Source organism: Mauremys mutica, chromosome 21, assembly GCF_020497125.1.
Source record: "Mauremys mutica isolate MM-2020 ecotype Southern chromosome 21, ASM2049712v1, whole genome shotgun sequence".
NCBI lineage: Eukaryota > Metazoa > Chordata > Testudines > Geoemydidae > Mauremys > Mauremys mutica.
Window position 1 is genome coordinate 1,784,415 of NC_059092.1, and position 13,593 is coordinate 1,798,007.

General features: G+C 60.9%; 1 protein-coding gene across 5 annotated transcripts in view; it reads right to left on the bottom strand.

Moving 5' to 3' along the window:
- Positions 1 to 13,593, bottom strand: part of ESPN (espin) — a 79,151-nt gene that overhangs the window by 32,990 nt on the left and 32,568 nt on the right. For 4 of the 5 annotated variants that reach the window (XM_044996399.1, XM_044996401.1, XM_044996403.1 and 1 more), the window contains exons 5-7: positions 13,233 to 13,364; positions 10,326 to 10,545; positions 7,325 to 7,596 (exon numbers count right to left, since the gene is read on the bottom strand). In XM_044996399.1, coding sequence (XP_044852334.1) covers positions 7,325 to 7,596; positions 10,326 to 10,545; positions 13,233 to 13,364 — 624 coding nt within the window. The remainder of the gene's footprint in view (positions 1 to 7,324; positions 7,597 to 10,325; positions 10,546 to 13,232; positions 13,365 to 13,593) is intronic. The other variant, XM_044996400.1, reaches the window with a different exon arrangement.

Here is a 13,593-nt window from a genome sequence, read left to right on the forward strand (position 1 = left end):
TGCTGCTCCAGGGACTCTGCCCCAGGCCCCCGCTGCTGCTCTCCACACTGCTATGGGAGCAGCGGTGACTCCCTCGCCCACTGAGCCAACACTTCCGCTGTGCGAGGCTCCCCTCCAATCCTTGCTTCTCTGGGAGCCTTTGGGACACCATGAACGGAGGGTGCGCTAGGAAACAGCATGCCTCGTGTGGTGCTAAGCACCGGGCAGCAGTACGAGGCATTAGCCGTGCACAGAGGAGTTGAGTATTTATTGACGCTGCTCATCTCAAAGTAGCTAGACTAACACCCACCACGTCATATAGTTGTGCTGCCAGAGAGACACAATGAATACAGCTCTGGGGAGCTCATGGTAACACAGCATGGGAAGTGGAGAAAAATATCCTGCACGCTAGTTGCTGGAGACTCTGCCACTTTGTAATCACCCACTTTAGCTAGCTTCGGTTGGCTACAAACCATCTATTTAACTATAGCTTTGAAGGTTATTGTGAGTTCAGTAGTTGATGGTGGTGGAAGGAGGCTGCTGGTACACAGGTGAGCGAGGGCAAAGGGAGTGGTAGATCTGGTGTCTGGGGGCAGGAGTGTATGCATGGGCGTACACTAGAGGATCACGATGGCCTCGCCTAGCCTTGACTTGCATCTGAAGAAGTGAGTATTCACCCACGAAAGCTCATGCTGCAAAACGTCTGTTAGTCTATAAGGTGCCACAGGATTCTTTGTTGCTCTTGCCTAGCCTTGGAATCTAAGAAACTATCATTCAATGACCTTACTTTCCAAAATGGTCAGCAGCCAGTGGAGAACAACGGAGAACCCCTCTCCCACTGAGAACAACGGAGAACCCCCCTCTCCCACTGAGAACAGCGGAGAACCCCCCTCTCCCACTGAGAACAACGGAGAACCCCCCTCTCTCACTGAGAACAGCGGAGAACCCCCCTCTCCCACTGAGAACAGCGGAGAACCCCCCTCTCTCACTGAGAACAGCGGAGAACCCCCCTCTCTCACTGAGAACAGCGGAGAACCCCCCTCTCCCACTGAGAACAACGAAGAACCCCCCTCTCCCACTGAGAACAGCGGAGAGCCCCTCTCCCACTGAGAACAACGAAGAACCCCCCTCTCCCACTGAGAACAGCGGAGAACCCCCCTCTCCCACTGAGAACAGCGGAGAGCCCCTCTCCCACTGAGAACAACGGAGAACCCCCCTCTCCCACTGAGAACAATGGGAGCCACTGGATGTTTGTGAACTCTGGCTGCTGGGCTGTGGTCACTGTCTCCTGTGGCAGGAGATAAGCCAGGTGCAGCCTAGAAGGATACAGCCGGGGTTCCCAGAGGAGTATCTGAGGCACCACAAGGCTTCACAAATGACAAAAGCTGGTGCTGATCACAGCGTAATGTGGCTCAGAGCAGCAGATGCAAACTGCACTTGGGCAAACGTCTGACCCCAAACACGCCAGTATCCTGCTAGACGCGCTCAGCATGTTGTCCCCACCGCACCCCCACAGCAAAGAACGAACCCAACAAAAACTCCATCACCATAAAGGAAGCTGTAACCAGGACATGCCCCCGTGCCTGCCACAGGGGGATGCACCTGGGCATTGGGCTAGATGGGCTCAGACTGGAGCCGGTGCTAGAGAGAGGCCCCGTACCCGCATGGGAGTCATGCCAGAATGCGCTCTCTGCTGGGGCGCGGCAGTGGCTTTCCGCTACGTCAGCCCTGGTCCCCCGTCCAGAAGGAGAGACGGTGGCTTGTAACCTGGGTGGCCAGTTGTTACTGGAGTGGGCCTGGAAGTGAAAGGTGGCGAGGGCAGGAGTGCAACCATCTCCTCGCGCCATCTCTCTCCCGGAGTGGGCAGCTGGGGCTAGGGAGTCTTCAATTTTCCTCCTGCCTGCGCAGCTTCGCCCCAGCCCCAAGCTCTGCCCCTTATACCCGCTCTGGGGTTTCACACACCCCCTCGGGCCCCACGCCTAGAGGGCTCGGCCCCTTACATTTTACAAGCCCAGCAGCTAGGGGAGCGCGGTGCAGTCACTGGCCCCACTGCCTGCTCTGCCAAGCCGGAGCAGAGCGCTGGCCAGCACTGCGGTGACCCTCAGCCCAATCGAGCTTGCAAGACACCAGCATGCCCAGGACAGACTCCTGTGATCCCAGTGCATTGCGGGGCAGCGCGAGCTTCCCAGCCCGTTTGACCGCAGCTGCCATGCAGGGGCGTTCGGAAAGGCAGAGCCCCTCAGGCTGGTCCCCGTCACTGACACACCTGAACCCCACGAATGAACAATGCTCCTGGAAGCACACAGAGGTTAGCACCTCTCCCAACTGCTGTGGCTCCAGGATCTCTCTCATCCCTAATGGCTCACCTGACCCCAGGTAGCACATGCAAATGTCCTTTGCATATGTACAATAAGGTGCAGCGGCACCAGGGAGTCAGTGATTCTTTACTAGGTTAAACAATACAGCTGCCCAAGCCAAACCTTGCGCTGGCGGCGTGCGGCAGAGGGGAGAGGGCAGTGCGAGGCTGGGAGAGACAGCCTGGGCAGACGTGCCCCGGGGCCTGGAAGTGGCCTGTGGTTCCCGCTCTGCAGCGTTTGTGTCTCACCTTACAGCCCTGGGCATTTTTGCCCTATTCTTCTTATTTGTCTATTTCATTGTCAAGTGGCTGTTTCGTTCCCTGCCGGCTGGCTCAGCTGCTGGTGTCTCTTTTTTCTGGGCTGGGTGTTCAATAGTTAATGAGCCTCCAGCTGCAGGGATCATTATCTGGGTTAAGTCAGACACTGGCCGGGGAGGGAGCATGCAGGGGAGGCATCATTAAAGCTTCCTCGGAGGGGATCCATTTCCAACCAACTGATACTCCACGCAGGAGGGCAATTTCCCTGGTCGGATGTTCCCCCCCTGGGAGCGAGGGGTGGGCTCTCCTCAGGGGGCCCAGCTCCATGGGAGAGCTGGGTAAAGGGCTGGAGACTCAAGTGGTTCAGGTGGGGCACTCCAGCTCAGGAGCCCGTTACAGGAGCCGTCTGGCTCTGGCGGGATTTGTGTGTGCGAAAGGGACAGTGTGGTGCAGGGGGCCACTTCTCCTGGCCGTTTGCTCCTCTCCTTGCACCGGACGCCCATCTAGGGCCAGGTGTCCAAATTCTGCCCTACGCTGACTCAGTCTGCAGGACTGGGACTAGCGCCAGGGACTCCTTGGGGCCAGTGTCTGCAATCAGGGTAAGACCCATTGCTAGCAGCTGGTGCTCGTCTGGGGTTCGTTTCAGGGGGAAGCAGGGTCCTGGGCTCACCCCTGGCCATTGGGCTCATTTCTGAACACACTGGCATTTCAGCTCTGCTCTGCTGGCTGGAACATCCGCTGCCCCGGGTAGCCTCCAGACAGCTACGTCCCCCAGGCGCAGTGGCCTGAGGATAGAGGCACGTGGCTAGGAACTGTCGCAGCACCTGCTGCTCAGTGCTAGGGCACTGGAAACCCAGAGCACTGAGTCTGGCGTCCCCGGTGCAGAGAGGGCGAGCGGGGTAGGAGGTACCTCAGTCACACGGGAGGTGGGGGATCACAGCTTTCCCGACGGGCCCAGCTTTGCCTTGTGCCTCCTGGGGTGTCTCCCACCCGCCCAGGCTGCCCATCCACCCCACAAGGCCCAGACAACAGAAACAGGCACCCGAATCCCCTGCTAACGCATTGCCACTCCAACGCGCGCCTATCACCGCCAGCCCCGCAGTTCCCACACCCGGGAGGAGCCCGGGAGGCTGCTGGTGCCATTACACCTGCCATTCCTGGTGCTGGTAGGTGATGGCTTTGAGTCTAACGTCTCCAGCAACCCAGCTCCTGCTCCTGCTCCTGAGGAAACGCTCCCCCCTGTCCTCGGGCCAGGACTACAGCTAACGGGAACAGGAAGCTGCTGCTGGCTCTCAGGAGCCTGCTGAGTGCTGACCTGTAGCTTCTGCACTAAGCTGCCAGGGGGTCACATTGCAGAGAAACTGGACACTTGGGTATTTATTTTCTACACTATTGCAGCCAGCGAGGCCCTGAGCATTGGTTGCAGCGTCTCAGTTCTGCAGCAGGATTCTTTCCTTAGTTCAGGATTTGCTTCTTCCATGGACACTCACTCATGTCAGAGACCAGACAGCACTGCCAGCTGCTCCCTCGTGCCCAGAGCATCGCCAGACAGGCCCCTGCCCGGCATCCCAGTGCCCTTGGCCCCCAGAACTAGAGCCCTCCCCGCCTGGCCCGAGAGGCAGCTTCATTCCAGTCAGTGCCACGCGGGTCCCAGAGCCCGGGGGTGTCTGTCAAGGGGTGTCTGTGCTGAGGCCCCTGGAGCAGGCCTGACTGGGAGGCCCTGCGGTCCGGGTTCTGTGCTGGCAGACAGCACCAGCCACGACTGTGGAGTCCCAAAGGGCGCCACGTTCACACCCTTCGTGTTCACGCCTGTGCAGTGCGTGGAGACGCTGGGGCAGGGTGGTGACGGGTGCACGGCCCCTCTCCTCTGAGCCATGAGTGTCAGTGCAGCCTGGTGAGCCGTGGTCCCTGCCCAGCTCCAACGCCCCTCATCCCAGCGGAGAGCACGGGGGCAGGGAGACTGCACCCTCGCAATGGTCCTTTGGGCCGAGGCTCAGGGGCACAGAGCAGGACCAGCTGCTGCCAGAGCCACTCGGTGGGCGTGCAGAGGATGTTAGCCTCCAGGGCTGGCAGTGCAGCACTCAACTCATGCACAATGAAAAGGACTCTTCAGACGGGGGGTGCTGCCCCGGGGGCCAGGCGCAGCCAGGGCCTGGCTCCGGACAAAGAGCAAGGTTAAGCTTTTTGCTGCCTTCTGAGCTGTAATCGCCTCCTTCCAGCCCTGGACGAGCCCTTGCGCAATTAAGCAAATTAGAAACTCGGCCATCACGTTTCCAAGCACAGCCTGTGGGAGAGGCGTGGGTGCCAGGGAACTGCACAAAGAGCTACTGTTGCGGTTCCCAGGCTCCCGGCCTCCCGTCAGACAGTCACTCCTCCTGCTCACCCCTGCAATCCCCACAGCCGGGAGCCCCGGCAATACCCAGGCCCTGAGGGCAGGCTGGGAAAGTGCCGGCCATGTCCCGGGGAGCGAGGGGCTCATCCTGTTGTCACGGAGTCCCTGGGCGATGCTCTGGAGCTGCTCCCCACCAAGCCAGGCAGGACTCTGGGGAGCCTCCTCTCCCTTGGAGCAGACTTGTTCAGGGAAAGAAGCTCCCACGGCTTCACCTCCTGGGTCTGACCTTTGGAGCATTCAGCATCCTCTGTCCCGCCGTGCGCTTCCCACAGCGAGTCCGCCCAGGCGGGGCCCTGGGGGGGCCACAGGGTCCTGCACCCCCACTTCACAGTCAGACGTGACTCTCAGCCAGCCAGTAACACAGAAGGTTTACTCGATGATAGGAACAGGGTCTAAAACAGAGCTTGTAGGTACAGAGAACGGGACCCCTCAGCCGGGTCCATTCTGGGGGGCAGTGAGCCAGACCCCCCCGTCTGCACTTCACTCCTCGTCCCCAGCCAGCTCCAGACTGACACCCCCTCCTCTGCTCAGCTCCTTTCCCGGGCCAGGAGGTCACCTGATCTCTTTGTCTCCAACACCTTCAGCTGGCACCTTTGCAGGGGAGGGGCCCAGGCCATCAGTTGCTAGGAGACAGAGTGCCAGGCATTTAGGTGCACTGGCCCTTTGCTCTGCAGCAATCACACACCCTTATTCCACCACCTAGATACTTAAGAACTGCAGAGGGGATACTGAGGCACCAACACAGTATTCAGAGAAAACATTAAGAACATTCCCAGTTCGTCACACCTGTTCCCTGGAATACCGGGTCACTTTTATCCCTGGCTCATAAACATTCTTCTGAGGAGCAGAGCCCCCCCAGACCACAGGACAGGTCTAGGACGCCCCCAACCAGGGCCCAGACCCGACAGCAGCAAGGCCTGGGAGCACCTGCAGCAGGGGACAGAAGCTCGTCCCTTTATCCAGCGTGCAGAGGTGACTCTGGTAGAACAGCGTCCCTGCGCGTGGACACGGGAAGGGGACAACCAGTGACTGTGGGCAGTGACGGCGAAGGCCGTTTCCAAGGGGCTTTGATGGAGGTGTATCAGATCCCAGGAGGCCGATGCCAGCTGTGCACTGCAGCGGGCAGACGGCATACAAATGCCCAGGGCCAGGCTGCAGCATCAGAGGCAGAATTTTACCAGCTGTAAGTTGCCCTGCGGAACAGACAGGCCACGTTCCAGTCAGGACTGAGCCACGGGGCAGATGCTGGCCTCTCCCTCTGCTGCGGTGCGGCGCTCTGCACCCAGCGTCCTGCTGCTCCATCCTGTGCAGCCCCCAGCCTAGGGAAAAGGCTCTGGCAGGGACAGCGGCTCTGCGGGAAGTCTCCTGGGGCTCAGCTCAGGAGGGAGCCCAGGGGCTCCAGAAGATCCGGTGTCCCCAGGCTTCCCACTGTGCCCCCAGCCACCCACAGACCCAAGGGCAGCTGAGGCGCCTCACAAGCTGTCACGGCCTGTCCAGGCCTGTGGCCGGTGGCCATTACTGAGAGCCGCAATATGCTGTTCTGTTTCGATTTAAAATGAGTCACTCCCCCCCACCCCACGCACATTATGAGAGCTTCTAGCAGAGCGAGCTGCCAGCTCCAGCCCCTCACCTGTCCCGCCGGGTCCTTGCCCGCTCCCTGCATCATGCTCCAGGGACTCTCTTGCTCTGAATGTACCAGGGGCCCCGCTCCTGTCTGGGGCCTCTGGGTGCCACCCATCAACAGCGACAGCTGCTCGTGGGCATTTCCCACATGGGGACACCAGCGCTGAGACTCCAGCCACGAGAGCCAGTGATGGGCTGATCCATCGATGGACGGATCGCGGCTCCGGGGCCGCCCTGGCAGGGGGGAGCTGTCTGTCACCACCAGCAGCCCTGCTCAGACCTGTCAACCCCTCCCCTCCTTGGGGCTATTGGCCGCTGCTGCGTGGGAGGGTGGCTAGCATCCGGACTGCCCAGGAGCCTCCCACCAGGAGGCTGAGCCTTGGGCTGGTGCTCTGGGCCGGACCGAGCAGCCAGGGCTGGGGAGGGCAGATGGACACTTGGCTCTGGGGGGCGTGGACAGGGGGATCTTCTCCACGCGTCCTAGGACCTGAATCAACCACCCCCTTCTCCCGCCGCACCACGGGGCACGTCCTGGGCCTGCGTACTGACCTGGGGGCAGCGCAGCGGCCTCGCTTGCCCACAGCGCATTGGAGCTCGCACAGCCGAGCGCTGCTGTACACCAGCCCCAGGGGGGCCATGGCCCCCCGGGGGAAAGGCGCCTTTGAAGTGGGTTCCTCTCCCAGTGGCTCCTCAGGACCCCCCAGCATGGGAATTACCTCTTTTTTCAGCACCTCGCTCTCCACGTGGCGCAGGTTGTTTTTCGCTTGCACATACATCTCCGCCGTGTGCTGGGCCTCGGGGGGCTCTGGCGCTGGGTAGCCGGGAGGAGGAGGGGGAAGCTTGGAGTTGGGGGGTGGAGGAGGAGGGGGGAAGCTGGGGGGAGGTGGCGGGGGCGCCTCGCCCTCCCTTTTGCCATTGCTCGGCCGGATCTCGGGGTTGAGCATGTCCATGTACGTCTGCATGTCCGTGATTGTCGTCTCGGGTCCCCCTGTAGGAGAGACGAACTGCATCAGCGTCGGCAGCCATCCCCCGTGCAGACAGCCCCAGGAAAACTAGACGACATTCCCAGGTCAATCCGCCCCGCTCCCTGCTGCGTCACACCAGGCCCATGCTCCCTGCAGGGTGTCTCGATAATCCGACAGGGGAACAAGCTCTACTCAAGCCAAGCTGGGGAGTCCCCGTGCTGCAGAGAACCTCTGGGCTCAGAACCCAGTGGGCAGACAGGAGACAGAGACGCTCTGGGAAGGTTTGAAAGGAGAAACGGCCTGAGCCCTGCCTGTGGCTCCCCCAGAGGCGTTTCCTAAGTCCGTCCAGCTCAGAGGGCAGATGTGCCTGCACATTGCAAAGGGAGAAGAGCGAGGCCACCACTGTGGCTGTTAGACATGCAGGGGCTACAGTTCATCTGTTCAGAGCCCTTGGCACCCTCTGTCCATCACACAAACAATGCGGCTTAAACCCGGGTTTGACAAGCAATAGGAACCGGGAGTGCTTTTTATAAAGGCCCTGAAAACAGGTTTTTAATGCAACAAACGTTCCCCTCCAGTGCCACGGGCCCTCAGCGGGGGTCACTGGGCTAGCACCGGAGCCCCACGACTGGTTGGACTGCGACTGTCGGAGAGTGACTGGTGGGGGGCAGCTGTGGGAGTGACGGGTCTGTTTGTGCTGGCCAAGCTGAGCGAAGTGCAACACGTCTTTCAACGGCATCAGTGGGGCAAGCCACTGAGAGAGCTAACACCTTCCAGTGCCGGGTCGATGTACTCGACTGAATTCAGCGGCACCTGCCTCGTGCCCGTCTCCTGCCTGGTCCTGCGAAGGGCTCCCTCATTAATGGGGGGTCCCTTTGGGGGTCCTTCGCAGAGGCCTAAGTCTCCTCGCTAATCCCACCCCTCCCCTGCCTGTTGTCATCTCATGTCTCAGCTGATCCTGCCTGTATTGTTTGGTGTTGTGCTTCTCCGGGGCCCCTCTCCCTAGTCCGCACTGCAGCGGGGAGTGCGCGTGTGGGACCTCGCCCATGCACTGTGCACGCCTCAGGGCAGCGACCACATCTGCAAAGGGCAAATCACCCCGGGGCACTGAAGCATTAATCAATAACAGCAGCAAAAATACCACTTGGAAACTCCACGCGTGCCAAGCGCTGGCCACAAATGACTTTTGACCCCAGAACTTCAGCCCAAGAGCAGCTTCATTTATGGAGCCCAAGATTCTGTGACTGGAAACCCCCCAGCACTGGTTCCAGTCAGGTGGTTTAACATTCATGCCCCTGAGCCGGGGGAGTGGAGCTGACGGGCCTGGCATGATGCAGGCGTGGTGTTTCCACCAGATGGCAGTGGAGCAGTCAGTCCCATCCCGAGTATTTCAGCAGCAGCAAAACTCTGAACACTCCTGCACAGCAGAGAACCGGATACAGCGCTGGCAATGGCACCAAGATAGCAAGCGTCCTCCCATCCCTGACACCTCGTCTCTCCTTCTGGCAAACGTCTCCAACTGCTCAGAACGGCAGGATAGTTGCCTGTCTCTCCATATAACAGTATCAGGAGCAGCTCTCATTGCCATTTGAGTTACAGTGACTGAGATTTAGCACCATAATTCTAGGCAAAAATGAGCGGGTGGTTAGGCTGTCAGGCGGCAGCATCAGAGTCCTAACGCCTGGGCACTGCAACGTCCAGCCAGCCCCAGCTCTCGCCAGCTCCTCACCCGTGCTGCACATCTGCGCGGACAGGCTCCTGCCTCCATCTCCCAGAGAGGTCGGCCCGTTCACGCCGTGCGTGTCAGCCGGAGCGCTCCTGCACTAGCTCTGGTTGTTGTGATGCATTTGACGAGCTCGGGGCTGCCCTGTGGTGCTCCCTTCGAGAGACTGATGTGAACGAGGGGCCAGCGCTTTCGCACTTCTTGGGGCATCGCAGACGAGAGGGGATGCCAAGCAGGTCACGGGGAGGCACTACAGCTACTGGAAACCTTGTGCAAATCCCTGTCTTCTGATCAGCTACAGCCTAGAACCGCCAGCCACGTGGCCAGCTAAGTCTCATGTAGCATTGGACATTTCTCTAGAACAGCAACTCCCCGTGCCCCTTATTCACCACTGCTGGCCCTATAAGCAGCTCAGCCTCTGGGCCTATCGACCCAGGAGGCAGGCTCCAGAGGGAAGAGCCAGCACCAGTCCCCACATTACCCGGCCCTCGGGGGATGTCTGCACTGCCGCTGACCCAGCCCAGCTGACTTGGGCTAAGGGGCTGTTTAATTCTAGTAATGTCCAGACTTGGGCTGGACCCCGGGTTCTAGGACCCCGTGAAGTGCGAGGGTCCCAGACCTTGGGCTGCACCTGAGCCCAAACGTCCACACTGCAATTAAACAGCCCCTTAGCCTGAGCTCCTTAGCCTGAGCCCCTTCGCCTCTCCGCTGGCCTGGGCCAGCCGCAGTGTAGACAGTACAGACCCTCTGAGACATCCAGCCTCACCCCTTCTGACCCCTGCCCAGAGGGCTGTGCCAATGCTGGTAGCGAGGCGGGGCGGGGGGGGGGGGTTAAATGGTGCTTTTCTCCCTTCTCGGGCTCTGTACACAAACCTGGATGTGAGCAGGGCCTGGGGGGCTTTGCAGTGCCCAGCTCTCGCCCCCAGCCCTGCCCGCTGCTTTCTCTTTGCAGCCAGACGCTGTGCTCCAGACACTGCTGAGCAGTGGCTTTGTGAGAGCAGAAGGAGCCCTTTGCAGAGCCGGACTTACTTGAGGCTTCGCCCCCGGGCTGGCTGCTCCTCTTCTCCCCAGTGCTTGATTGGCTCGAGTTACAGGAATCGTAGTTGGAGAGGGTGCTGGTTGGCGACCCGAGGTCGAAGTGCGCCTGCTGCAGAGACATGGTTGTGTTGGGGGAAGACATGCCGGAATCGGGCTGTTTGAACTCCAGGTCGGCCGAGGGGTCTCGGGACAGGACTCTGTGCTCCACGCTCTGCAGGCCAAGCACGCGCAGGCCGGGTTAGTCACAGGGAAACACTGTGGCCAGGAATTCACTAGCATCGCTTTGTGCCAATGGTGGGATCTCAGCAACCAGCTCCAGAGAGAACCGGCAACGAGCAGCACCGGGTTGGAATCAGCAGAATCCTGCCCGTAGCCACCCAGAGAGACGCGCCCGGAAAGGCCCTTGCATTTGTAACACCCAGAAGTTTCATTAGCTGACAGTAAATCTGCTGCCTGCTAGCCCCAAGTCACACTCATAACTAGAGATGGGCCAAACGCCAGAGCCACCAACCCGAGCCGCTGAGCTCTGCGGGACCTGCCTCAATGGGACTTGCCTGGAGTCATCAGGGCAAGCCCCAAGAGCCCGTGATGTGCCACTGGTGCCATCCTGGAGGGGATCCAATGAACTGCCTGTCCCAGACCCCCGGTGCTGCTCACACCTGCTCTCTGGGGGAGGCGCATGAGCGTCCACAGGCCCAGGGCCTCTGCTCTCCAGAACAAGGGAAAATTTCCTCCAGTGAGCAGCCTGGCAACCTGCGCACTGTGCCCAGCTCCCCCTTCCATGGGGCCTGCACCCCAGTGACTCACTAGCCCCCAGAGCAGGAACTTCCTGGCCCTTCACTGGCCGGACCAGGCCCGATCTCTCCTTGCTAACAGGGAAGGGGCACACAGAGCGTTCGCAGGGATGGAGGCTCCTCCTTGGCCTCCCTGCAGCGAGCGGGTCAGACACAGAGCGCGAGAGCTGTGGAGAGAAACACCCAGGGGGCGCTTTCCTCCCCACGTTTTATACCAACTGCCTTTCAATGGGCTGGCGCAGTGCCCAGCGTGTGGTGCAGCAGGGGGTGTCCGTGTCGCCGGGGGATAGCGATGAGAGACCGGAACCGCTGCCCCGGTGAGTGAGTGACACGGCAGAAGTGGAGCGAGAGTCTCAGGGCTTGTCTACACTTGAAAGGCTACGACGGCAGAGCTGAGCCACTGTAGGGATCCAGCCCATCGGCGTAGCTAATCCACCTCCACGAGATGGGGAGCTTGGCTGACGGAAGAATTCTTGTCGCCCTAACGCTGTCTGCAGGGGGACTCAGGGTGGCTTAACTCCGTCACTCCGGGGTGTGGATTTTTCAGGGGTGCCGCTTGCAGATCAGCCAGATGCTCCCCCCAAAGATTCCAGCCCCCTCTGAGAACCAGCACATGTGCCCCACACGGCCCCAGCCCCTCGCCTCAGGCCATGTGGTGATGTGGGAGGACACCACGCTCACGGGGGAATCGCCTGCTCCCTGAATCCCGCACCAGCAGGGCCCGTCAGCTGCATGCAGTGTGGCCAGCTGCCCCTGCCCCTGCCCCTGCCCCTGCCCCACACCCACAGAGCCTTCCTGCCCTGGGAAGCTGGAGACACTGAGCACGGTCCTGGCCCTATGAACAACCAGCACCTGTGGGTCTGGAGAGCTCCCCTTTGTCAGGTAGGATGTGCCAAAGGACAGGACTTTGGTGAGCAAAGGGTTAAAGTGCCGGGGAGGTGGGAGACACCCAGCTGCTCCTCAGCCTCTCTGCAAATGCCCTGAGAGAACGTTCATCCCCTGAGAGGGCACAGGAGCCCTGCACCCTCAGGGCCAGCCTGGCACAGCTGTAAAAACACCGGCACTAACTGGGCAGAGCTAGCAAGGAGCCCCCCAGCCCCCCAGAGACCCAGCTTACGTTGCCCGGTGGCTGGGGGACACTCACCCGCTGTGGCACGCGCTCACGGAGCAGCTGGGCACCTTCTCCTGCAGGAGGCAAGCTCATAACCAGCTGCAGCCTGGCTCCTGCCACGGGGCCCGTGCATGTGCCACAGCTCCTCAGGGAGCCCCTGGGCAGTCCTTCTGCCCGCTGCTCAGGGTAACCTCCAGCTGCCATGCGCTCATTGGCCCTCGCAATAGCAAGCCGAAGTGATACTGGTTTCCAGGAATGGTGTCCTTGGAGTCTGTCAGAGCTGAGCCGGGGCAGGGAAACACACCAGGACTGCTCAGCTCCCGCAGCGTGGCAGGGCCCGGGCGTCCCTCGGGAGCTGGGCGTGGTGCTACCCCCCTCCAGCAACAACCTGCAACAAAGGGGCCCGGCCGCAGCCAGCCAGTCACCAGCAAATCAGCTGCTGCTGAGCACAACGGGCTGGTGGAAAACCCAGCAAGGAACAATGCGGCAGCAGGCTCTGCAAGGAGGGAGGCCAGGGCCCCTGGTTCCACTGGGCTGGGTGCCCCGGTACCTGGGAGTGGGTGTGTCTGGAAGGGCCCTGCCTCTGGAGGGAGGGGCAGTGCCTGTGGGCTCCACCGGTCCATGGCTGGCACTGGCTGGGGGCTCTGGAGATCCCTCTCTCTCAGCGGCCCCCTGCGCTCTGGCTCTGGGCTGTCTGGATGAGTTTGGGACACTGACTGAGGCCTGGCAGGAGGGGCAGAGCTGCTGAGCCCATTGGTGCTAGGAGAAGGCACGTGGCCCAGCTGCTACTGAATGTCCAGCCCCAATGGTTTCTGAAGTCAGCTCCCCTGTGTCTGAACTTAGCAAACGGGAGATAAAAATGCAGCCAGAGCTGCCCCAGCCCCGACTCCCTCCTCTGCCTGCCTCCCTGCTCCACACTCTAGCGCCTTGGGCCTCCGGGGGAGCCGTAGCCAAAGGCCGTGGGGGGGGGGGGTGGCAGTGCGGGGGCCGCACCATGTTCTCAACGGTGCGGAGGTACTTGGCGCAGTGGCTATGCCCGTTGTAATCGGCGAGGTCAGCGGCCGTGTAGCCATCCTGGTCACGGAGCCCCAAGCTGACACCATTCACCACGAGGATCTGACAGCACTGGAAGGAGATACAAGGAGGGCATGATGGAGGGTTTGGCAGGGGCAGATCCAGCTGGGGCAGGGGAGGGGCTGCTACACACCCGACCCCAGATGAACCTGAACCACACTCGGACTGGGGTGGCAGGGAGGGGGTGAGGCCAGATCCCACTCAGTATGGTACATCAGGACAGAGCTGTGTCAGGGTCTTACACATGCTGGTATTGTGCTGGCCTGCCATGGCAGGCTGG